The 25,487-nt window shown below is 47.1% G+C and overlaps 2 protein-coding genes across 8 annotated transcripts in view; one reads left to right on the top strand and one right to left on the bottom strand.

Annotated features, from left to right (window-relative positions):
- The window catches only part of ADCY6 (adenylate cyclase 6), a 22,081-nt gene extending 12,439 nt beyond the window's left edge, over positions 1–9,642 (top strand). For all 6 annotated transcript variants that reach the window (XM_037514660.2, XM_037514655.2, XM_037514661.2 and 3 more), the window contains 11 exons: positions 130–227; positions 427–514; positions 676–792; positions 1,067–1,225; positions 1,545–1,723; positions 2,520–2,555; positions 2,639–2,768; positions 3,086–3,349; positions 4,079–4,283; positions 5,320–5,444; positions 5,647–9,642. In XM_037514660.2, the coding sequence (XP_037370557.1) occupies positions 130–227; positions 427–514; positions 676–792; positions 1,067–1,225; positions 1,545–1,723; positions 2,520–2,555; positions 2,639–2,768; positions 3,086–3,349; positions 4,079–4,283; positions 5,320–5,444; positions 5,647–5,772 (1,527 nt within the window). In that variant the 3' untranslated portion in view covers positions 5,773–9,642. The remainder of the gene's footprint in view (positions 1–129; positions 228–426; positions 515–675; positions 793–1,066; positions 1,226–1,544; positions 1,724–2,519; positions 2,556–2,638; positions 2,769–3,085; positions 3,350–4,078; positions 4,284–5,319; positions 5,445–5,646) is intronic.
- TEX49 (testis expressed 49) lies at positions 8,019–25,487 on the bottom strand. Of its 2 annotated transcripts, none has more exons than XM_037514652.2 (4): positions 20,921–21,042; positions 11,427–11,549; positions 9,047–9,191; positions 8,019–8,619 (listed from the first exon to the last, which is right to left on the bottom strand). In XM_037514652.2, exons 1-4 carry the CDS (start codon positions 20,997–20,999, stop codon positions 8,571–8,573), a joined length of 396 nt encoding a protein of 131 aa, XP_037370549.1. In that variant the 5' UTR covers positions 21,000–21,042; the 3' UTR covers positions 8,019–8,570. The 2 variants fall into 2 exon arrangements, with proteins under 2 accessions (XP_037370549.1, XP_037370550.1); XM_037514653.2 differs by lacking the exon at positions 20,921–21,042 and adding an exon at positions 25,448–25,487 and having other exon boundaries at positions 8,020–8,619.

Genomic DNA, 25,487 nt, shown 5'->3' with positions numbered 1-25,487 from the left:
AGGGGGGGAGGTGCCGGGTCCCAGTGGGGATTCATAGGAGCTGGGCCAGGTGCTTCCCCCTCATGGCCTAGCGGTGCTCTGCCTCCCCCAGGGCAGAGCCCAGTATTCAGCTTGGCCTCTTCTCCTCAGTACTCCCGGAAGGTGGACCCCCGCTTCGGAGCCTACGTCGCCTGCGCCCTCTTGGTCTTCTGCTTCATCTGCTTCATCCAACTCCTCATCTTCCCACAGTGAGAGCTAAACCCCGCTCCCAGCTTCTCTTCCCTCGCACTCTCAGCACTTCCTAACACCCCAAATTCCTAGACGCTGTCCCAGGTACCGGGAGTCCAAACCCCCAGTCTCTGGAGCCTACACCCTGCATGCCCAGGGAGGGGGACAAGGATGCCCAGATCGTCCGGAGTAACTTCTTCCCTGGCCTTGTCTGCCCAGCTCCACCCTGATGCTTGGGATCTACGCCGGCATCTTCCTGCTCTTGCTGGTCACCGTGCTGACCTGTGCCGTGTACTCCTGTGGCTCTGTACGTAGGGGCCCTCCAGGGCTGGTGGGGGAGGGCGGGCCGGGCCAGGGAAGGGGGGCAGAGGGAGGAGACGGCCGTGGTTCCTAGTGGGTCCCCTCCCTGGTTGGCCTCGCCTCTCGACTGGCGCGGCCTCCAGCTCTCTGTCACCCCTGTGCCTGCAGCTGTTCCCGAAGGCCCTGCAGCGTCTGTCCCGAAGCATCGTCCGCTCGCGGGCGCACAGCACTGCGGTGGGCATCTTCTCCGTCCTGCTCGTGTTCACCTCTGCCATCGCCAACATGGTAAAGGCCCAGTGGGAAGTCTTGCACTTCTCTGTCCCGGCGCTGGGGGTGTAGAGAGAATAAGATACATTTCCTGCCCTTAGGAAGCTCTTTATTCCTCAAAAGACGGAGAGGTTAGCTCCAGGCCCCCACTCCTTGCTGTCCTCACCTCTTGTCATCCCGCAGTGAGGACTTTGGCCCCTGGGTTGTTACGTATCTGGGCATGGCCCTGGAAACTCATGGCCCTGCTTATCCCTCACCCTCATATACCCCCGTCCTGCCCCTGCTTTTGCAGTTTTCCTGTAACCACACCCCCATACGGACCTGTGCAGCCCGGATATTGAATTTAACACCCACTGACATCACCGCCTGCCACCTGCAGCAGCTCAATTATTCTCTGGGTCTGGATACTCCTCTGTGTGAAGGCGCCGCACCCACCTGCAGCTTCCCTGAGGTGTCTAAGCAGTGCTCAGGAGCGGGAGGGGGTCTGATCAGTCCTGGTTGCTGACCCCTTTGTGCCAGGCCTGGCAGATGGGAACACTCAAGCACCTGGTGAAGTCATGTCCCCTGGGACCCCAGGGTTTCACCAGCGTTCCCAACTCTGGGAGCAGCCAGGGGCCTTGCTTGCTGTGTGGGCTGGGTGTGGAGGTGAAGGAGGTTTGGGGTTGAGGTTGTGGAGGGGAACCTGGGTCGAGCAGGGCAGTGCAGGGCTCTCCCTGCACAGGGCACCATGGTCTGCCTGCTCCCAAACCACCCCTTCTTTTGCCCCCCAGTACTTCATTGGGAACATGCTGCTGAGTCTCTTGGCCAGCTCTGTCTTCCTGCACATCAGTAGCATCGGGAAGCTGGCCATGATCTTTGTCCTGGGGCTCGTCTACTTGGTGCTGCTTTTGCTGGGTCCCCCAGCCACCATCTTCGACAACTATGACCTGCTGCTCGGTGTCCATGGCTTGTGAGTTTATCCTCAGGCCCTTTAATCCTCCAGGAACCTCCCTACCCTGCTGGGTCACAAGGAGCCTCAGTGTTGCTCAGGCCCCTTGGAATGCCACCTCTCGGCTGTGGGGGAAGGGGTCGTGGAGGAACCCATGCCCCAGCCATCCCAAGGAAACCCCAATCCTGGGAAATCCCTGTTTTTAGGCTAGACATTAAAAAAAAAAATTCCCTTTAACCTTTGCATAGTGCTCTCATCGTGACTCTTTAACCACCAGTAGATTACAGAGCCCTGGCTAGGAACCAAAACTTCTAACTTCTGCTTCAGGGCTTTTCCCTTGCAAAACCTTTGTGATATGTGGCCAAAGCTTGGTGTGGTAGGAAAAAACCCCTGAAGTCCCCTGGATTTGAATCCCTCCTCTGACCTTGGACAGGTGGTTAACCCCTCAGAGCCTCAATGTCCTGGTCTGTAAAACGTCAGCACCACCTATATAACAGGGTAGTCGTAAAGATCGCAGCAGCTAACATTTATCGAAGGCTCCCTGCATGCCAGGCACGGCGCTAAGCCTCTACATGCATTGTGTTTTCAAAAGATTCCTCTTTTATGGATGAGGAAACTGAGACCTGGTAAGTGAAGGAGCTAGGAGTGGAAACTTCCTTAATCTCAGCTCTTCATGAGTTAACAGAAACAAAAGCTCTGGCTTAATACCTAGTTTATGGTATGTGCTCAGTAAATGTAGTTTCCGGTTCCCCTTGTGAGACCCCACTCAGCAACCCAGGAAGAACTGATGGCTTCATCTTTTGTGTCCTCCTGCCAGGGTTTCTTCCAATGAGACCTTTGATGGGCTGGACTGGTAAGTGCGGGCGCTGGAGCAGCCAAGGGTAGGGCTGCCAGATACCGCCTTCAGACACCGAGCATACCTCTGCTTATCCCCAGCCCAGCTGCAGGGAGGGTGGCGCTCAAATACATGACCCCTGTGATTCTGCTGGTGTTTGCACTGGCACTGTATCTGCATGCCCAGCAGGTGGAATCGACTGCCCGCCTGGACTTTCTCTGGAAACTGCAGGTGACTCGGTGGACCCCTTGGGGGAGGGCGATGACTTTGGGGGGTAGTGTCTGGGCCAAGCCAGAAATTCATCTCCTTAGCTGGCCAAGTTGTAGGCTGCCCTAAGTCCACTCTGGCTCTGTGCCTTCTTCTACCATTTCCTATCCCTGCTTCATCCGGCCCCTGCCCCGCTTCACACCACTGCCTGTTCTAGAGGCTTCCTCTGTCAGTGCCTTTCTTCTGCCACGTGATTCCTTTCAATGCCCATTCCCAGGCCTTGGCCGCTCACCCACCCCTGGTGAATGTTGGGCAACGGGTGATGGGCGTGGTGTCCACAGGCTACAGGGGAGAAGGAGGAGATGGAGGAGCTCCAGGCCTACAACCGGCGGCTGCTGCACAACATTCTGCCCAAGGATGTGGCCGCCCACTTCCTGGCCCGGGAGCGCAGGAACGATGAGCTTTATTATCAGTCGTGTGAGTGCGTGGCTGTCATGTTTGCCTCCATTGCCAACTTCTCTGAGTTCTACGTGGAGCTGGAGGCAAACAATGAGGGCGTGGAGTGCCTGCGGCTGCTCAATGAGATCATCGCCGACTTTGACGAGGTGCTTATCTGGCTGACTGGTGCTGCAGAGAGTGGGGAGGTTTGGGGAGAGAGGGGTGGGGAGAACTTGGCATGAGAAGGCCAGGATTGAAGCGGGTGGGAGGAGGAAGAGAGATTGGATGGCACCCCATGATGTTAGGTGTTGGGGTACGGTAGGGTACAATGCAGGTGGGGATCGGGACCCCTGAAGGTCAGCCCCGGTGGGGCATGCTCGTTGTTGGGGAGCAAAGGAGGACAGCAGGACCTGTGGAGGGACTGGAACCACACTGATGTCTGTAGACAGCCCCATAAGGTCACGTCAGCAAGGGGGCCCCCTGAACAGAGGAAATAGAAGCAAAAACGTGAGGCGTGTCCTTAGCACCCAGGTCAGGAATGGGCCGGCCGCTGCTTGGGAGGGAAGTCTCTTCCTCACTCTGTGGCTCAGCTTTTGGTGCCTAATGTCCCTTCTGAGATTCTGGGTTGTGTGAGTGAGCTGCTGAGGCTGACCTGAAGCTGGATGCCTACGGCCAGGCCTGGCTTCTGATGGCTGCGTGGTGAGGCACCTGTTTTCCTGACGCCTCAGCCCTGCGCTGAGAGCAGCAGCGGGAATGGGGGTGTGATCACTGAGAGGAGGGGAGCTGTTGAGACAGGGAAGTGGGGAAAGGAGCCAAGGCCTGGCAGGGAAGGAGCATGGGGTGGGTCTGGGCTTGGCCTTTTTGCCTTGACAGCCAGGTGCCCCTGTGCTGCCCAGATTATCAGCGAGGAGCGGTTCCGGCAGCTGGAGAAGATCAAGACGATTGGCAGCACCTACATGGCAGCCTCCGGGCTGAATGCCAGCACCTACGATCAGGTGGGCCGCTCCCACATCACTGCCCTCGCTGACTACGCCATGCGCCTCATGGAGCAGATGAAGCACATCAACGAGCACTCCTTCAACAACTTCCAGATGAAGATCGGTGAGCGGGCTGGTGGCCGGGTGGGCTTCCAGAGCTGGCTGCGGGAGCAGGCCGGGCTCTCAGGCCCCGTGAGGACTCCTGTGGGGTTTCCTTTTCCCACCTCCTGTGTCATCTGATATTAAGAACAGAGATCATTTATGGAGGGATAGGTGCCACCCCAGGCATTTTCGAGCACATTTTGATCCTCATGTTATTGTCCCCTTTGCATAGAGACTGACTCTCAGATTAAGTAACTGCCAAGCTTAAACAACTAGTAAGTGGCTCAGCTGGGATTCAAACCCAGGTTTATCTAAACGCCAGTACCTGTGTCCTTATCTGTGACTCGTCTGATAAGAGGCGCTTTTTCTGCATGAACTGGTGGGTGGGAATGGTCCATAGCAAGGATTCTGGAGTCAAACTGTCTGGTTTGAATTCTGGCTGTTCCACTTACCAGTTTATTTAGCAACTCATCTAACTTCCATAGGTTTTAGTTACCTTATCTGTAAAACGGGGATTAAGATATCTACCTTTTAAGGCTGTTAAGATGAAATGATGTAAAATGCTTAGCAGTGTGGTTGGTAGAGAGTGGCAGGTTAACCTCCTGGCTCGGGGAGCTCCTCAGCTAACATAGCCGCTGCCTCTTTTTTTTTTTTTTTAAGATTTATTTATGCACACAAGAGCTGGGGTACAGGCCAGCGGTGCGGGGGGTGAGAGGATTCACCAGAGACAGAGTGGGGAGCAGACCAGGCAGAATGACTAAAATACACTGCTGAGGGGAGCAGCGGGCGAGACAGGAGAGGTCTGCCGCGCCATGTGGGTTCTCCCTGGCCGGGGATCGAACTTGTGCTGCAGAGGCTGTGATTGCTTCATAGTGCGGTGCTTAACCCCTTGCACCACCAGGGAGTCCCACCTCTTTCATTTTTTATAGCCAGCAGACTTGTACTTTTCCCTCTTTCTTCTCTGGGTCCTTCTAAAGGTGCCAGGAGGTGGGATGACCTCCTGGGCTAACCCAGGAGCGCCCATTAGCCTTAATTTCTTGCTGCTGTCTCTACCACAGGGCTGAACATGGGCCCCGTCGTGGCAGGCGTCATCGGGGCTCGGAAGCCGCAGTATGACATCTGGGGGAACACAGTGAATGTCTCTAGCCGGATGGACAGCACAGGTGTCCCTGACCGCATCCAGGTGAGGGGGATGTGAGCAGAGCCTGGGCGGGGTTTGGATTGAGAGGTTTCTCTCTGTCAGTCAGCCAGGACTGGGCCGTGTTCTGGGGTTGGTGGGGCGGGGTTGTGGAGCCAGCTAGTCTGACTAGAGAACCCCTGGGCCCCTGCAAATGCAGCAGGAAGGACCCCAGGCTAAGCAGGCTCCCCCCCACCCCCACCCCCAGGTGACCACGGACCTGTACCAGGTTCTAGCTGCCAAGGGCTACCAGCTGGAGTGTCGAGGGGTGGTCAAGGTGAAGGGCAAGGGAGAGATGACCACCTACTTCCTCAATGGGGGCCCTAGCAGTTAGCAGGACCCACCTGCAAATTCAGCTGAAGAGACCTCGGTGAGCATTTGAGCGGATTCTGTGCTCGCTGGTGGAGCCGTGGCAGGGGTCACTGAGCCGCCAGAGCCTGCGGACCACAAAAGGGAATACCCCAGCAGGCTGTGCTTGGACCCTGCTCGTCTGCCCTCAGGCTGGTGAATGAGGGAATACCAAGAGGATTATGCAAGTGACTTTTAAACTGGGTTAGAGTTGCCCCTTGCCTTTCTTCCAGCTTTCGGGAACAGGGGATGGGGCGGCAGCAGAGGCAGAGCGCGCCCTCCTGCCTGAAGATTAAAATGGCAGCTTGCCTTGCCTACCCTTCCCCTGCCTGTCTGCAGCAGGCGCAGGGTGGGCCCTTCCTTTCCCTCTTTTTCCTGGGAATATTTTGTACGAAGACTGGGGCAGGCAGGAGGAGTGCCTACCCTGTGCTTGTCTTTGCTGTGCCTGCATCCCCAGCACCAGTTCTGGTACCCACCACCCAGCCTGGTCTTCCTCCTAGGCCGAGGAGGGAGATGCTCTGGGGGCCCAGTTCTGCTGATTTTTCAGAGGAATGTTTCCATTTGCCAAATCCTAGTCCCACGATCTGTCCCCAAAGGGGAACAACGGGACTTCTGACAGCTCAGATTCAGCTCCAGTTCCTGCATCTTTCCAGGGAAAGGGGCATCTGGCCTCACTGGTACTGTGAAAATGTTCAACCAGATGAAAAGCATGTGTGCGGGGATGTCAGACCAGGAGCTGGAAGGTCACCTGCAGGTGCCAAAGAGAGTGGACTGGCTAGGGAGGGCGCTGGTGCCAGACTCTGATCCAAGGGCCCCACCACACTCTCGCTGTCTCTTCGCCAGGGGCCACAGAGCATCTTTACCCCTTCTATTGCCAAATAGAAAAAAAATCAGGGCTGGGAAGAAGATGACCCTGATCCCAATCTTGTCCTCCCAAGCCTCTGGTGTGGGAGGCCTGTTTGTCTGTGTAACTGTGCGTGCGTGTCAGTCTTTGTGTGCGTGTCTGTCCTGCAGGGGTGTGTGCCCTTGTGCTCTTGCTCCTCAGCTCTCCACCCCAGGTTGCTTCTCTCCTGTGGGCCTCTGTCTTCTGGGAATAGGGTTTCCTATTTCAAGGGATGCACAGGAATAGGATGGGGTGTGGCAACAGGAGGGTGGCTCTGGGGAGAGGAGTCCTTTTTGTGCCAAATCCCTAAGTGCCATTTGGGGGCCATGTGTGCAGCATGACTGTCTCCCTGCCTGGAGCAGGGACCCGGGGGCCTGCTTGAGCCCCAGTGCTCCACGCACTTGAACTGTCTGGGGTTTGGTGGGCAGAAACTCAGGAATTTCCTGGGATCCCCAGCTTGTGTTCTGGGACGTGCTGAGCTTTGGGACTGGGGTAGCATGGGATCCCTCTGAGGACCCACTTACTCGGTACTAGGGAGCGTGGCAGGGGACCCTGAAACTAGGCCTTCCCCCGCTGTTAGCCTGGCTCTCGTGTGTTCCTGGCTCTCCAATCTCCATGAAGCCCGTGGGCTGGCCAGAGGGTCAGGAAGCTGGACTCTGGGTTCCCTTCTGTCCCTGCCTTCCTTGCACCCCTGTCCCGTAACCTTCCCTCTGACCTGAATTAGTTGGTACTTTGGTTTCTCTGTTTGTACCTACTTAAGCCAGAGGCATTAGCCTGAATTGTGCTTGAAGATCGCTTTATCTTGGAGGTGAGGAGAGAGGTGGGGAGAGAGGGTGACAGGGCTGGGGCATGGAAAGGGCAGGTGCCACTCTTGCCCTTCCCGATCTCGCTCCTGGAGAAGCCTGGTTCCTGACACTGCCCACCCTGTGGGATCCCCGTGAATCAACCAAATGGGCCATCAGGCACTTTACTAGCCAAGGCAGGAAAAGAGGAAAAGACTAGTGGGTCTAGCCAGAAAATCCACTCCCTTCCTATAGCCATATCTCCAGATAGGAAGGGACCGCCGGGAGCCCTGGAATGGGGGTGAAAATAGAAGTGGCCCGGAGTGGGAAGACCTCAGCCTTGGGTGGACTCGTCTTTGCTACTTGCCAGTGGGAGGTGCCTGTCTGCACCCTGACTCCCTATACCACAGTGCCAGCCACGCCGTTCCCCTGGGCTCCCACTGCACCCTTCCTCCTCAGTTGGGGGGGACGTCAGTGGACGGGAGGCCCCTGGATTTTGATTTTATAATGTAACCACTGGGGGGGGGGAGGGTGGTGTACCATGTATTTCAGTGAAATATTTAATATATTTAAGTATCAATAAAATCAGACTCTTTGTAAAATTTCCTGTTCGGTGCAGTTGTTCTGGGCCCCGGGTTGTGAGAGTGGCAGGTCCTGATGCAGGGGGCAGCTGCGCACCTGTCTTGGCTGTGGCCAGAGCTCTCCTTTGGTTTTTCCTCTGCCGAGGTAAAGCCGCGGTATCTTCAGAGAATTTTTCTAGCTCTTCAGTTCACAACGGCCATTGGTGCGTGTGCCCGTATTTGTTGCTCTGGTTCCTGCCATGCGTGAAGTTAAGACCCCTGTGGTAGTTTTTCTAGTGCTCTGGCCCTGCCCAACCAAACCCCAAGTTCTGGCTCCTTCATGAATCTTTTACACCCCTGAGCTCACAGGAATTTGCACGTTGGAATGGCTTCCCTCCCCCTCACTTCCAGTGCACACGGTGACTTTTAGTCCAATCTGTTTACTCTGCCTTTCCCATTCTCTGCCCCCAATTTGTCAGCTGAACCAGGACACCCTTCCCCTCCTCTTTCCCCTCTGTGCTTGCAGAGTCCATGCTGGGCTTCTGGAGCTCTGGCAGGCTCAGTACAGGCTGAAGAGTCTGTCATTGAGAATGGCGTGATCCATAAACCTGGAAAAGAGGGTCAGTCTCAGATTGAGCCTGGCCAGGCTGGAGTGCCTGTGTGGGAGTGGGAGTGTGTGAGCGTGTGTGTGTCTTTATCCATCCTAAACCGCTCCAGAGGCTGCCTCAGGGCAGAATGGGCAGGTGTTTGAGGCAGTAGGGCCCGTGCCTGTGGACGGTGGTTGCAGGGGAGCGGAAGGAACTGGAAACAACCCGGGACCCCCACAGGAATGCTTCGACGCTTCTCTCACGTCTGCTCAGAAGCCATACCCAGAAGGTGAGACGCCAAGACAGACAAATTTGAATGACGCCACCGCCCAGATTGTGGGGCTAGCTTTCCCTGGCCCCTGACTCGGGGTAAAGATGAAAGTCTCTAAGGATTTAAGTGAGGGGCAGGAATACTTCATCTCCCTGCCCTCACCTCTCCCAGGCTGACCTGGTCATTGGGCTTTTGATGAGGCTGTGTCGGGGGCTCTGGATCCACGGCATGGCCTTCTCCGGGCGCACTCCTGGATCATGGGACCGCCAGAAGCTGAAGTTCTGAGCATCAGTCAAGGGGACTTTGAAGACCTGATTGGGAACTGAATGGTTGGGAGGAAGGCAGTTACTCCATTTCTTGTGAGAGTTGTCTGCTCCCTTTGTGCTTCAGGGCACCAGCCACCCAGCCTGGCGACTGGGTCTGACCAGGTGCCGAGCAGTCCTGAGAACTCGGGCACCACACCCAGCCTCGCTTCCGGATTCCAGCACCTCACGCCCTTCACGGTCACTTAAGTCAGTCTTGGTTCTCCCCGGTGCCAGTCAGCCCATCTCTATGAACGCCATCTCCAAATACCAAGATGGTAGAAAAACAAGTGCTCAGCCCACTTGGGAAATGTGCAAGATGGGGCCACTGTGGTTTTTTTTTTTTTTTAACCCTTTCCCCTCCTTTCCAAAACAAATCCTTCTTTTTGCTCATTCCAGGTAATTCTCTAAAACAATGATAACACCTTGTGTTTACATACTACTGATTGATATAATTTATTAAGTGCCTATGCAGTTCTAAATGTTGTATTAGGTGTTTTAAAATTTTTGAAATAATATCATCTAGATTTATCTTTGTATTTGGATATACCAGTGTATTAAACTTGTGGGTTTTTTTGAAATGTAGAGTTATAATCTGGCTACCTCATCTTTTATAGTTGTTTAAAAAAATTAATATTCCATTGAGCAGATGTTTTCCTATTAATTGATAATAAGCTTTTAAAAAGTTTTACTATTAGAAATAAATTCTAGTTACTTTTCTTCATGCATATTTGAAAATTTCTGAAAGTATTTTAGCTTTTTATTTATTTTTCACTTTTTTTTAAATTTTTGCATAGAAGAACTAAGGTGTAGGTCAGAGGTACAGGGGTGGGGGCTGGAGGTGAGAGGATTTACCAGGGACAGAGTGAGCAGAACAGGCGGATTTACTACACTGCTGAGGGGAGCAGAGGGTGAGATGGGAGAGGTCTGCTGTACTATTTGTGGGTCAGCTCCCTGGCCAGGGATCAAACTCAGGCCATAGCGGTGATAGTGCTGAGACTTAACTCCTAGGCCACTAAGGAAGCCCCTGTTAGCTTTTTAAATTAAACTTTAATTTTGAGATATTTATAGATTCACATATAGTTATTACAAGAAAATGATTGGAGAGATCTGTGAACTCTTTACCCAACCCCCCACCCCCACCCCCAGTGGTACATCTTGCAAAATGCTAGCACTGCATTACAACCAGGACAGGAACATATTGATACAGAACAGTTTCATCACCACATCATCCTGGATTTGCCCTTTTATAGCTAAATCCCCTCCCCTTTGGCAATCAACACTTTGTTTTTCATTTCTGTAGTTTCGTCATGTTAAGAATGTTATATAAATCACATATACTATGTGATCTTTTTGGGGTCAGCTTTGTTTACCTAAAAATATTCCCGGAGATTCTCAGAAGTTATCACATGTGTCAATTATTTGTCCTAGGTGCTTTTTTAAATGTACATTTTCTCGGGGTCTCCCTCGTGGCGCAGGGGTTAAGACGCAACCTATGAAGCTATTCATAGCCACTGCAGCACGAGTTCCATCCCCGGCCAGGGAGCAACCCCCATGGCACAGCCGACCTCTCTTGACTCACCTGCTGCTCCCCTCAGCAGTGTATTTCAGTCACTCTTCCTGTTCTGTTCCCCACTCTGTCTCTGATGAGTCCTCTCAACTCCCCGCACCTGTACCCCAGCTCTTGTATGCATAAATAAATAAATCTTTAAAAAAAAAATGTACATTTTCTCTAACTTCCACAACAGTGCGATAGTATTACCATTTTCAGGTGGATCAGAGGGGTTAAGTGCTAAAAGGAACTTACCCAAGGTTATACAACTTGTTTGGCGTTTAAATTCAGTTCAATCAGATTCCAGAGCTAGTACTTGTTCTACCACTTCTCACAGGCATAGCACATAATATGCAAAGTATTTTCCTAAATTGTCAATTTTGATTTGATCCTTACAGCAATTCTTTAAGCTTAGTAGGGTAGGCATTTTTTTTTTTAAATGAATGAAAAAGAAGAAAGGATAAGTGAGTACCCAAGGTTAAGAGATTCAAAAGAGGCAGAACTAGGACTTAAACCCGGGTCTTCTGCTTCCAAGTGTGACTCAACTATTATTTTATTATGCGCACCTACTTTCTCCTCTTCTTAGTCTCTCTTCTTGGCTCTTTTTATGCCCCTGTGCCTGCACACCCAGTCATTTTTTAAGAACTCAGACATATCTGAGATCCTTCTGCCCTTCAAATGGTACCTACTCCAAGATACTTACATGTCTTTAACAACACCTTCTGCACAGCTTCACGGTACTTTGTGTGGCTATTCTGATGCACAGAGTAATTCCCATCTGCTGAGATAATCGGTGGCAGCCTGGTGGGCACCGATTCCTTCTGGCCTGAAATGAGAGCCAACTTACTCTAAGCACTTGGCAAATGGGACAATTTGATTTTCTGATTCCCTTATCTCCATGCCAACCAGGCACCTGTCAGGGATCTCTCCTAGCTACTCATTCTCAGGTTCTCAAGTGTGAAATCACAATGCCTGTGACACAAAAGAATCACAAGTCCTCCTGCATTACTCTGCTCCTCCCTGACTCCTGGATTCTGAGTGGCCTCCTGCTGGAATCAGGGTATTGACAGATACTTAGGTTTAGTGCAGGTGAAAAAGGCCCCTTATCAGGATGGACACTCCTGGGATTGGCATATTTAAAAACTTCAATTGGTTTAATAGGGAAAGTATGTTTGAGCTAAATTTTGGAGGAAACGTAGGAGTTTCTGGGACATCGTATCAGGAAGAATATTTTGGGCAGCAGGATAGCCAGTGTGGTAGAATAGAGAGGTCTCAGGAAGCTTGCTTTTGACTCTGAGCCTGATTAGTGCTGAATACAGTAGAGAGTAACAGTGGATGGGGCTAGAAAAGTGATGTAGAGAAGGGTAGAGCAGTGCAGTATAGACTTAGCATGGGGGTTAGCAAACCCTCTCAAAGGCAAAACCTGTATCTCACTATATAGGCTGAAAAGACTAGATCTTCCTTACCTAGTACTATGGTCTGAATGGTTGTGTCCCCGCTAAATTCACACATTGAAATTTTAATGTCCAAGGTGATGGTATTTGGAGACGGGGCCTTTGGGAGATGATTAGCTCACAAGGGTAGAGCCCTCATGAATGGAATTATGTCCTTATAAAAGAGGCCTGAGAGTGCTTGCTTGCTACCTCTGCCATGTGAGGATACAGAGAGAAGTTTGCATCCTGGAAGAGGGCCCTTGCCAAACCTTGCTGGTACATGTTTCTCAGGTTTCCAGCCTCCTGAACTGTAAGAAATGCATTTCTCTTGTTTATAATGAGCCACCCAGTCTGCAGTATATTCTTATACCAGCCTGAACCAATTAAGATAACCTGCCTCTCTTGCAGCTAGGGCCTGGGCAAATAATTTTGTGTAAGGCCAATCAAACAGATCTGCCCCAGATTTGAAGCAAAGATGAGGTTGCAAAGAAGCAAGGGACCGGGTCAAGTTTTTTTTTTTCTTCTGTTGCTGGGAAGTGGTAGCAATGAAGCTAATTCTGGTTTCAAGGCCCGGCACCCTGGGTGCCAGGGTACCCACCACAGCACTGAACAGCATAGCATCTACAGCCAAGCGGGCCTGCATGACTATGGACATTGCTTCTGGTTACTATCTGCCAAGCTTGGGCTCTATCTTGCTTCTACATCTTTGTTTTTAATATCCAAAAGGACAGGTTTATTATGTAGGAAGGAAAGCACACTCGCAGACAAGCAGGCAGAAAGAGCTGCATTTTTTAAAGTAGTAGGTTTAAGAGACGCCTGCACAGACACACACAGGCAGGAGAGCCACACTTCTATGTTTATGTGCTTCCCAATATTCTTTTTTAAAACTCTGATAGTTATAATTGATATACTTACTTAATATATATAAATAAATGTTTTGAAATAAAACATCTGTGAAACCATCAGCACAATCTATGCCATAAACAAGTCTATCACATCCCTTGCCCCCTCACTTTACTTACTGTTATTATTTTGTGATAAGAACATTTGACGTAAGATCAACCCTAGTACATTTTTAAGTACATAATTTACTATTAACTGTAGGCTGTAGGCTTTATAGCTCTCTAGGACTTAATCATGTTGTATAACTGAAACTTTGTTCTCTGACTGCCACCTCCCAGCCTCCCTCTCACTCCCCTCATCCTCTGGCATCCTCATTCTCTTCTCTGCTTCCATGAGATGGATTTCTTTCGATTCCTCATATAAGTGGTATCATGCAGTATTTGTCCTGTGTCTGGCTTATTTCACTCAGCATTCTCTCTTCTAGATTCATCTATGCTGTTGCAAATGGAAGGATTTCCTTCCTTTTAGCGGGTGAATAATATTCCATTGTATATGCATTTCCGTTATCCATTCATATGTTGATGGACATTTATGTTGCTTGTTTGTCTTGGCTATTGTGAATAATACTGCAATGAATATGGGAGTATAGTTATCTCTTTGATATCTACATTTCAGTTCCTTTGGGTGTATACCTAGAAGTGGGATTTCTGGATCATATGATAATTCTATTTTTAAGTTTTTGAGGAACCTTCATAATACTATTTTCCAAGTGGTGCACCAATTTATATTCCCATCAGCAGTGCTGAAGAGTTCCCTTTTCTCCCCGTCCTCATAAAAGACTTGTTATCTTTTCTTTTTTAATACTAGGCTACTTACACAGGTGTGAGGTGGATTTAATTTATATTTTCCTGATAATTTAGTGGTGTGAAACATCTTTTCCTATACTTGTTGATCAGTTTTGTGTCTTCCTTGAAGAAATGTCTATTCAGTTTTTTCCCCCCATTTTTAAATTGGATATTAACCCTTTATCAGCAACATAGTTTGCAAATACTTTCCTCCATTTTAGGTTGCCTTTTCATTTCCTTTTTTCTTGGCTGTGCAGAAGCTTTTCAGTGTGATGTAATCTCATCAATATTCTTTTTAATAAATTCATGCTCTGCTTAAATAGGCTAGATTTGACTTGCATCTCAGAATCCTGGGCATGTTAGAATCTATATCAAAATTTGTCATTTTCTCTAGAAAGATCCTTGACTCATCTCTGATGGAGAGTGGGAATGCCACTTCTGTTCCTGAGTTCTTCCCCAGTTCCTACTTTTCCTCTTCTTCTGGGCGTGGCCCTACTGATTCACCATCTTGATCCCCCCTCTCTCACTATTGCACATCAATGGAAAAAAGCTTGAATACTCTTTGAGATAATGACACCACCAAAGGGGGGGTAGTGCTTGAATCCTCTCGCAACAGTTGAGGACATGGAGAGGCAGCAGAATAGAGTTCTGGAACCTGGATTGAATTAGGTTCGTACTTCATCATAAGTCACAGCAATGAGAGGTCATTCCCGGGAAGCATTGTCACTTGATTTTGTTGTTTGACTTTGAGCAAAGTAGGTGTGGCACGATGTCTGTAGCAAAGTAGATGCAGACTGAGGAAAAAGAGCAAGAGCATATTCCTAGCAGGCAACAGGACCTCAACTGGGATAAAAATTGGTCTGGACACAGATGACAGCAGAGCTCTTTATCTGGCCCTGAAGCCTCAGACTGTCCTCTGGGGTACAACCAAATGATGTTTTCTATTATTTCGATTTCCAGTGCTAACCACATGCTTGGAGGCCTGCCGGACGGTGTCACTCCCTTACATGGCTTCCTTCTGAATCAAGCACCAGTTGCCATGCTCCTCGCTTCAGTTTGGCAAGCTGGAAAATGATCTTGGAAACCCATAAATTCCCCAATCTGCCAAGGTTTAGAAGCCCCCTGGGGTGAAAGGTGGCAAGGGGTAGGTGGGGAGTCATGCCAAATTACCGTGAAAGGGCACTATTGGGTGGAGGCAATGCAATGAGTTCTTTATGAGCAAACTCTACTGTGACAAGGTAGATGAATCCATTATTTTGGAGAGGTTCTTCATCCAGCCAGTTAATAAGCTTCATATGATTTTTGGTGGTAAATAAATAGCAAGTATCCCAAAGAGCTTCTTTTTGAACTGGGCCATAAGTTGGGAGTTGCCAAAAGATCACATTTAATGCTTTGAAAGGACATCTGGGGTGGTGTAAAAGGACTTGGGTGGATCTTCCACTTACCCAATTTAATGTTGCAGATTTCTCAGAACTCTAGGCTTTCAAGGTGGTCACAAGGTCTTAGTTATCTACTCCCTTGCTCATGAGTTGGAACTGTGACTGACTGACCACATGTTTTCAGGTTGCAGAATTTTTAGAATAGATTACTTCAGTAGCACTCAGAATTCTGACTTCCAGGTTAGGGTATCTGCTTGGCTGTCACAGACGCTTAATACATAGTGAAAAAATATTTAATACATGTTGCAGTTGTCTTGAAGTGGGTGTTGCCGCAAGCTGAGTAATACCACACTGACTAGAAATTCATACAAGATCAACTTGAGGAAAAAGGCTGTGGTATGACCGCACATAAAAAACAAACAAGAAGACTATTCCTGTCTGGGAGGTTATTACCCGGTGCTGGGCATTAATCCCTTGAAGTTGGCTGGAGCGTTGATAGATTGAAATTGGCTGAAGTGTTTTAAAGCCTACCTTGCATTTATTGTCTTCCCTATTATGAGGAAATTGTCAGTACTTTGGAAGGAAGTGGATTGGAGCAGGAACCCAGGGAATTAGACCAATCCCACGGCACACTTTGCAGAGTTCCTTTGCTTCCACATCTAAAAATGTTTTCCTTGAAGTGGTGCACTCGTTTGGGGTTCTTAGCAGAGGGGAAGTAAGATGGGGCACAAGATAACAGGGAGGTTTAGTGCTGGCTGCAAAGGCTGATATAAAATGGCCGACTCAGATCTTTTAGAGATAACAGCAATAAAAGAGCTGCTACTTACTGAATATGCTTGGCATAACTATAAAATATGCACTATTATTATCTTACTTAGCAAATGGGAAAACCGAGGCCCAGAGTTCAGTAATTTGCCCCAAATTACATAACTATCATATGGAAAAGATATGAGTTTAACCCAAGCAGTTTTGTTACAGAACTCATGCTCATAACACCACACTAAACTGGCTCTTGAAGTAATTGAATCAGGGCTTCTAGGAAAGGCCCGGACTAAAGGAAAACATGGATTGACAGAATAAATATTCTTAATGGGGTCCCCTGTCGATGGGGTCCTGTCAGGAGTGTCTGCTTACCCTGGAGCAACCTGAGTTGGGTGGGAGATATGATAGCCTCACTTAGACTCAGAGGCAGAGCCCTGCCTCCCTAGGGTGACTGGAATGTAGGGTATCATTCCCTGTGGTAGCATAGGTGGGAACAGATAGGTAGGATTAGAACCTGGTAGGATACTCTGCTGGTGGATTGAACTAGTCCCGGGGGACGTGGGGGTGGGGGTGGAGACGGAACCCCTGTGGAAAAAGTGGCCTGCTTGATGCAACACAGACAGTCACCCACCCTGTTGTTGGGTCCACTTTGGGCTTTGTCAGCTGATAGGTATAAATAGCTTGAGTACACTCTGCTCTAGCTTCAGTGATAGGAGATGGTGGTCTAGAGCAGCTACAAAACTCGTAAGTTGTTTCCAAGATACATTCTATAACTTCAGTGGGTCTATCCATTTGGAACGACTTTGGCCGGTTCGTTCTTGGCTGATCTGTGCTGCTCCTGCTCGCTTCTGTCTGTAAAGTCAGAACTATAGTGCCCTCTGCTGGATTCTAAGGGTGGCATCCCCAGCTCTCTCCTGACCAGTGCGTCAACAACCAGCTTTGGACAGGCCCAGGAGACCAAGGAGATTGAGCAGTGGACATTCCAACCAAGGTGGGAGATGCCACCTTTTATCCTCTGACAGATCCAGAAAATGAGAACTCAAGTGCGATGTGCTCAGCTTTTATCAAAGACTTGAGATAGAGCCTTTCTTTAAAGAGATTCATTTGGGACTGGAAGAGCAACTCGGAGTTTGAATTCCTCTGGGATGATGAATGCCCAAGGCAACTGTGTGTATGGGGGGAGGGGGGGTGGGGACTGGGGGGTGGGGGCTGCTAGCATGTGCAGAGCATGTAAGTCGTCATGTCTGTGTCTAGAAGGCAGTCACTGAGGAGTTAGGCAGAGTGAGGTTTTTTGTCTCAAGACAAGAACAAGTACAATCTCTTCTTACAACCTACCCCCATTGATTTGCCCCGAAGATGCCTGTCAGTGGACAATTCTCAGAGTATAGAGAAGTGTCAAGGTGAAGTCTACCTTGACCTAGGGTTTTTGTATAACAAGGCGGGGGAATTTGTCTGAAATCAAGACTGAGATATTCTTGGGCCAGGTATGAAGTAGACAGGAAAGGGGGTGTTCAAAGTAGGTAGTGAGACTCAGCCAAAGGGCTATGCTACTGTGGGCAGGACAGAGAAGGGAGAGCTCAGCAGTCAAGACACCAGAGCATAAAGTGAACAAACTCTGGAAGCCAGGCTGAACCTGCAGGGGCAGCCAGGATTGGGATTAGGATTAGGGTGAATCTGGGAGGGCAGGAATCTACTGCTAGGTAGACATGAGTGTTCTAGTACTAGGCAAAGGTGGTCTTCTGTGAGAAGCTGTAGCTGACCACGATCTTTCAGGGACTGGAAGGCGACCTTTGAAGCCAATCAACATTTGCTGCCCTTAAGGAATCTTATGATTAAAATAATTACTTTGCAGGTACCTTATCCTGGCGAGTATTGCTGAGAAGGGGATGAAGGTGTATCAGTCAGGGGAAAGGTATATATTCTGTATGTAAATATTAACATGCCTATTATAATTCATAACTTTCCTCGATCTGTTGTGCAGTTTTATGTGCTGTGTCATAGGTGTATTACATATATCATTTCATTTAATCTCCACAATAAATCCCTAAGGCAGATGTTATTGTCTCCATTTACAGGTGAGGAAACTGAGGCACTCTGAATTTATTTAGTGTGTATTAGCCCCCTGCATCTGAACAACTTTGGGCACCTGAGAAAACCGAGTTTCTAAAGTTGAGGGTAGGCCAAATATGTTCTCCACACCCCATTTTCCTCTCTTTTTTTCTATTTTGGTTTCTTTATTAGGAGGAAAAGGAAGGAAGGAGGCAGGGACTAGCAGAATATTTGGTTACATGTGCTGACTCACCTCTTGAGTTTTCATCATGACTACAGTGAGGAAAGCTGGGGTGGACCCTTTTATTTATTTTTATTTTTTTAAAGATTATTTATTTATTTATACAAGCACTGGGTACAGTCAGAAGCGTGGGAGGGTGAGAGAATTCACCAGAGCCAGAGCAGGGAGCAGAGCAGGCAGAAGGACCGAAGCACACTGCTGAGGGGAGCAGCGGGCGGCAGGAGAGGTCTGCGCGCCATGTGGGACCCTCACCCAGTGGCCAGGGATCGAACCAGGGCTGCAGAGGCAGCTTCCCAGCCCAGCGCTCAACCACTGCGCCACAGGGGAGGCCCTGGGTGGACCCTTTTAAATGAATACATTCATACGTACTAGGAGGGGGAAAAAAATCCTATTTCTCTTCAAAGAAAAAACTTTAAACTATCATTATAGTAAGAGTGTTACCTCTTACTAATACTAATAATAAAAATTATTAGTATTAATAGGTTCATTTTTATTGTTGCTATTAAAATCCTAGCTGAGGGTCCAGGAAAGAGTGTGGCTGATTTGAGCATGGAAAACAGGTTGAAGTGTAGGTAGACAAAAAAGGCACAGCAGACCTCTCCTGCCGCCCGCTGCTCCCCTCAGCAGTGTACTTCGGTCCGTCTACCTGTTCTGCTCCCTGCTCTGGCTCTGGTGAATTCTTTCACCCTCTCGCGCCTCTGGCCTGTACCCCAGTTCTCGTATAAATAAATAAATCTTTTAAAAAAATGCAAAAAAGTAAGAAGCTCAACAGCTGAGATGAAAAAATCTGGAAAAAGTCAAGAAAGTAGAATAAGCAAAATGCAAGAACATATCAGTGCGCTCAAAGATGCAAATGTGGAAAGATTCATAATAGAAAAACAGAGAAAAAGGAAAAAAATGAAGAAACACTTCAAGAATTACCTTTTGACAATACCATGAGGAAAGGAACTACAAGAATCATCCCAGAGGGAGAGTGAGAAGGAAACTGAAACACTAAAGAAATAATGGAAGAAAACTTCCCAAACTTAGAGGGAAATGAACACACAAATACAGGAAGCAAAATGAACACCAAGGTACCTAACAAAAAGAAACCTACAGTGCGACATACAGTAGTAAAACTTCCAAGAGTCTAAGACAAAGAAAACAATAATGAAGCTGGCAAGGGGGAAGAAACATAACACATAAGGTCACCCCATTAGATTAACATCAGACTTCTCTGAGGAAATGCTCCAAGAAAAGACTTGAGCAACATTCAAAATACTTCAAGATGGAAATTGCCAACCAAGAATACTCTCCATCCTGCAAAACTCTCATTCAAATGAGGAAGAAATATGGGCCTCCCCGGTGGCGCAGCGGTTGAGCGTTGGGTTGCGAAGCTGCCCGCGGCCTCTGTGGCACTGGTTCAATCCCCGGCTGCTCCCCAGCCACCGGAGGAGGGTCCCACATGGCGCGCAGACCTCTCCTGCCGCCCGCTGCTCCCCTCAGCAGTGTACTTCGGTCCTTCTGCCTGCTCTGCTCCCCGCTCTGGCTCTGGTGAATTCTCTCACCCTCCCGTGCTTCTGACTGTACCCAGTGCATGTATAAACAAAACAAACAAACAAATAAATAAATAAAAACATGCCTCTATTAAAAAAAAAAAAAAATCTTTAAAAAAAAAAAAAAAAAAAAAAAAAACAAATGAGGAAGAAATAAAGATGTTCTCAGACAGATCTTAGGGAGTTTGCAACTACTAAACCCCACCTCCAAAAAAAATAAAAGGAGTTTTAGTATTTAAACCAAAGGGAGGAAAAACCACCAAAAAACTGAACAAGCAATTAAAAAACTACGAACAAAATGACAGCAGCAAACTTTCACCTATCAATACTCATTCTATATGTAAATGGACTGAACTCACCAATAAAAAGACACAGTGCATCGAGTTGGATCAGGAAACCCAATCCAACTTTATGCTGAATACAGAAAACACACATCAGGTCCAAGGATAAACACAGACTGAAAGTAAAGGGATAGAAAACAATTGCACAATCAAATGGCACCCAAAGGAAGGCAGGGACAGTCATACCATAAGACAAAGACAAACCTTGAAAGCTGATCATAAATATGAGGCATCCAGAAGGATAGGGTAGGCGGAGGGAGAGTGGAAGAGTGAAAACAGAAGAGTGAAAACAAAGAACACTTTGGCATATGACTAAGTCTACCAGAAGGGGCACAATGTGGTGGGGTGTTAGCAAAGGGGAAAAGGGTGTCCAATGGAGGCTCACTGGGGCTTTTTGTGATGGTGAAATAACATACATTTGTAGAGGTGCAAACTATACCCCTAAGACACATACTGTGATGTAAATCAACACTACCTCAATAAATATAACCAAAAAATTAGCTATTATTTGAAAATAATAAGCAAATGAATGAATAACAATACATTAATTTGATTAAACTGGATGTCTTAATAAGGTTATTAAGTGACAGGAGAAGGATGACTTAATAAAGATATTAAATGACAGAAGGAAACTGAAAGATACTCTCCCAACGCCATAATTTTAACTTAGTGTGCTTACAGTCATGGGGGGGGAATTTTATAACCCAAGGTAAGAAAATAAATGTCTAGGAAGTAGCCCCTCTAATTCTCGCCTCTATATTTCCCTTACTTGTTTCTTCGGTTGTGTTCCTTTTTTTGTTGTGAAAGAAATTTTGATAACCCAATAGATATAAGTTGAAGAAGGCCATCACAATTCTTCCCTGTCCTCTTCTGGAATGTCCAGGCTGGGGCACTGGACACTGTGTTCGGTAACCATGGAATGTCCAGAAGAATTTCCATGACTGACACTGCCTTTCTCTGATAGGCACAAGATTTTGGGGTTTCATTGTGGAGTTGGAGTGGGACTAGCCTAAATAACTTCAGGAAAATGGAGGTTTCAAGTGTCAGTGCCCTTTTTATTGTCTAATTAATACCATAAGCTTCAGAAGGCAGTGAGGACAGAGCAGTGACCTGGGTGCAAATCTTAGTTTTGCCATATTCCAGGTGTCTGATTTTGAATAGAGCCTGTTTTATAATTAAAAAGGTGGCAGTGGGCCTCCCCTGGTGGCGCCGTGGTTGAGCGCTGGGCTGCGAAGCTGCCCGCAGCCTCTGCAGTGCCTGTTCCATCCCCGGCCACCGGCAAGGGTCCCACATGGCGCGCAGACCTCTCCTGCCACCCACTGCTCCGCTCAGCAGTGTTCTTCGTCCTTCTGCCTGTTCTGCTTCCTGCTCTGGCTCTGGTGAATTCTCTCATCCTTCCATGCTTCTGACTGTACCCAGTGCTTGTATGAATAAATAAATCTTAAAAAAAAAAAAAAAAGGTGGCAGTAACATCTATTTCATAGAGCTATGAGAGTGAAATGGAACTACATATGCAAATTTCCCCTGCATATGATAGAACCTCAACAAACTATTTAAATCTGAATATGGCACATCCAGTGAGTCATTATTTTATTTATTCATGCATACAAAAGCTGGGGTGTAGGTCAGAGGCGTGGGGGGTGTGAGGATTCACCAGAGACAGAGTGGGGAACTGATTGACTGAAATATACTTGATTGACTGAAATATACTTCTGAGGGGAGCAGCAGGCCAGGCAGGAGAGGTCTGCTGTTGCTATGTGGGTCAGCTCCCTGGCAGGGGGCAGCTTGACAGTGCTGAAACGTAAACCCCTGCACCACCAGGGAGGCCCCCTATATTGACTTTTGAAAGTTGCTTCTTAAATCTTCAGGAACTTAGCAAGCTGTTCCTTTTAATAAGCCATTATTTAAAATGATCTGAATTTACAGCTGAACATTATATTAAAAATAGCTAACATTAAGAACTCATCTCTTCCTAATTATTTTACTACTTATGTTCATGAGTTTATTGTACGTGGATGTCCTATACTCTTTTCTGTGCTTTTCAGTTTGGGAACTTTCTAGTGAGAGTTTCAAGCTCATTGATTATTTTCCTGCTTGTGTCCAGTCTACTGAAAAATCCACCGAAGGCATTCTTCATTTCTGTGTTTTAGATTTCTAGCACTTCTTTTTGAGTCTTTTTTAGAATTTTTATCTCTTTGCTTATGTTACTACTCTGTTGTTGCATGTTGTCCACTTTTACTATTAGCATGTTAGTTATTTTAAATTCCCAGTTTGATAATTGCAAAATTTCTGCAGTATATGAGTCTGGTTTTGATGCCGGTTTTGTCTCTTTAGACTGTATTTTTTTTTACCTTTTAGCACAACTGTAATTTTTTTGTTCAAAGTCAGACATGATGTATTGGGTAAAAGGAATTGGTTGGGGGTTACACTGTGTTTACTTTTTGTTGGTGTCACAGGCTAAAATTTCCGTTGATGTCCATCTCACCCCCCCCCCCCCGCCGCCACCCTTGTTATTTCTTGAGTCCTTAAATAGGGCCTGATTTTATAATTCTTTCAGTTGTAATCCTGTGCTATTCTATATAGAGCCCTACTGATGTTGGTAAAATGTGGGGGGGGGGGGGAAGCTCTCTGTAGTCACGTCTGTCCTTTAGTGAGCCTGTGTCCCTGGGCTGTGACCTTCACAAATGCTTCATCGTCCCTCCCACCCAGGAAAAACAAGAAGCCTCACAGGAGGCTGGAGTTGGGTATTTTCCTTCTCTCACATTGGTTTGGTTCTGTTAAATAGCTTGTTTGCTATGGGCGAATTTCTGAATGGCTTCTTTTCCCCTCGTCCTGCTGGAAGAATTACAGGATTTTTCTCTAATCTTCATGGTGAGACCCATGGGATTCCAGGAGGTAAAACACAAAAACCTGGGGTATCCCTTAAGATTGGGACCCCAGGAGTTTTAAAAATATTTCTCAATCTAATCCATGTCTAGTCTTCAACAATTAATCAAATGCCCTTTAACTACAGCTGAATCTGTTAGTGGGAAGACTGAGGGGCACCAGGGGATTTAATGGGTTCTGCCGTCTCCACAGACAATTGTGCACAACAAAGAGAACATCAATAGTTTCTAATAAAACTCCCAAGTTAGGGCCTCCCTGGTGGCACAAGGGGTTAAGACACAACCTATGAAGCTCGCCATAGCCACTGCAGCATGAGTCCGATCCCCGGCCAGGGAGAAACCCACATGGTGCAGCAGACCTCTCCTGGCTTGCCTGCTGCTCCCCTCAGCAGTGTATTTTAGTTGATCTGCTGATTCTGTTCCCCACTCTGGTGAATCCTTTCACCCCCTCACCTCTGGCCTAAACCCCAATTCTTCTATGCAAAAATAAATTAAAAAAAAAAAGTGGCAAAGTTAAAAAAAAATCCTGGTAACTTAAAAGAATTATAAGAATGTTTGCTTCATTTACAATGAAAGACTATATTTTTTATAAATTGTATGCTACATGTATCAGTAAATTTTATAATCTACTTACATGCATATACATACACATAAAATTTTTTTTCTGCATAGCCAGTGGTTAATTTGCCAGTACACACAAAGCCAAATTTTAAGCTCAGTGTGTTACTGAGTGTGAACATTTTTGGAGACTATACTAACATTGTAGGGGGAAATTATCTTAACAGTAAAAAATGGTCATGTTTGACATGACTGAAATATGACGTAAATACAATACAAAATTAAGATCAAACCATGAAATAGTGTAATCTTGCACTCTGAACAAGATTAGTTTAGTGACTAGGAATCTTATAGATATGATTTATAGGAAAGATACCTATTTAAATTGAAAAAAAGGGGGAAATTCCAATGGTTTAAGATTTAAGGGAAATTTATCTAAAGGATACTATCATTTTAAAACAAACATGAACTGAACACCTGCTGTGTGCCAGATGATATTCTGTAAGATGCAGATATGACACTTAAAAGACTTTGATCCTGGCCAGGGAGGTGACCCACATGGTGCAGCAGACCTCTCCTGTCTTGTCTGCTGCACCCCTCAGGAGTGTATTTCAGTAAATCCGCCTGTTCTGTTCCCCACAGTCTCTGGTGAATCCCCTCATCCTGCCCCCCCCCCCATGTCTGGCCTGCACCCCAGCTCTTGTATGCATAAATAAATCTTTAATAAAAAAATCACACAGCAAGAGGGGTCTCAAATAGTTTTGGCTGTTTAAAATATATATGACTTCACAACTGAAAAAGTACTTATTCTATTAAAAAACTGTGATGGAAGAAGTTTGAAATCTTATGTTTTCAAAATGTAATCTAAAAATCTAAGTCTCTCTGAACCTCAATTTTTTTTCTGGGTAAAATGGAGTTAATGCTAATTGTTGGCAGTATGTGAGAAAAGGGTGTGAAATGGAAGAAAATGTTTGAGCATGAATTAGACTCAAAGGTACTGAGTGGGAGCACTCGGGTAGAAACGAAAAGAAAAAAAAAGACAAATGATTCTAGTATTATTCAAATTTAATCAAGGTGAGTACAGTTTGCTTGAACGGAAAGAACAATGGCATCATACTTGTAGTGTAGGGCAAACTAACATCAGTTTCTTTATTATAGGGTGTTGTGTGAGCATTTATTGAGTAGTAGGACTAGGCCTATACTAGGCAGGGATATAAAATGAAGGCGGTGTCATTACCCTCAATTTCAATATAATATAATAAATACTACAGACACATCCACTAGATATTTTCTCTGTGCCAGGCACTATTATAAATATTTTCGACTACTTAAATCTTCAATCTTCTCGCAATCTAAAACCTAAGTACTGTTTTTATGCAAGAGGCACAGAGGCTAACATTTCGCCCAGGATCAGCTATTCAGCCTTGGAGCTGCGACACATCTTGAACGAGGACAAGAAATTACAAGTTTGTGCATGCTCAGGGGAGTCAGTGGTGCAGCTTTCCTCGCTGAAAGAACAGTTTTAACCCCCGTTTGTAAATCAGATTTGCAAATTCCCACTTCTTGAAATCAGGCCGTGTAAATAACTCATGACATCTCAAAGTCAGCGTGGTGCCTACATCATGCTAAGGACAGACCAGTCCTATTATCATTTTATTACTTTAACTCGGAGAAGTGCAGGAATGTCCCCAAGGCTTTAGTCACACATTGCAAAGCGGCTTTTCAACGCTTGACACGGCTGCCAAACACGATGCGGGGGGTATGGAGGCGGCTTCCAGCTGCTTTATGTCACGTTACGCTAAAGAAAAATACAGCTACTCTTCGATTATTTTCCCAGTTTTTGACAGTCTCACCTTTTCTCTCTGCAAATTCCTCCATTTGCCTGGTTTTAAG

Source organism: Talpa occidentalis, unplaced genomic scaffold, assembly GCF_014898055.3.
Source record: "Talpa occidentalis isolate TD23 unplaced genomic scaffold, MPIMG_talOcc4v2.1 talOcc4.16, whole genome shotgun sequence".
Lineage (NCBI taxonomy): Eukaryota > Metazoa > Chordata > Mammalia > Eulipotyphla > Talpidae > Talpa > Talpa occidentalis.
Note: the sequence above shows the minus strand (reverse complement) of the source record. Positions and strands in the feature narration are given on the sequence as shown.

Bases quoted from the DNA above. Each gene is read 5' to 3' on its own strand.
- TEX49 (XM_037514652.2), bottom strand. From the start codon at position 20,999: ATGGCCTTCTTCAACTTATATCTATTGGGTTATCAAAATTTCTTTCAC. The intron at 9,192-11,426 runs GTAAGTATCTTG...CCAACCATTCAG, and splicing joins GAAGGTGTTGTTAAAGACAT to TTCCCAATCAGGTCTTCAAA. The intron at 8,620-9,046 runs GTCAGCCTGGGA...CCTCTTTTCCAG, and splicing joins ATCAAAAGCCCAATGACCAG to GTTTATGGATCACGCCATTC.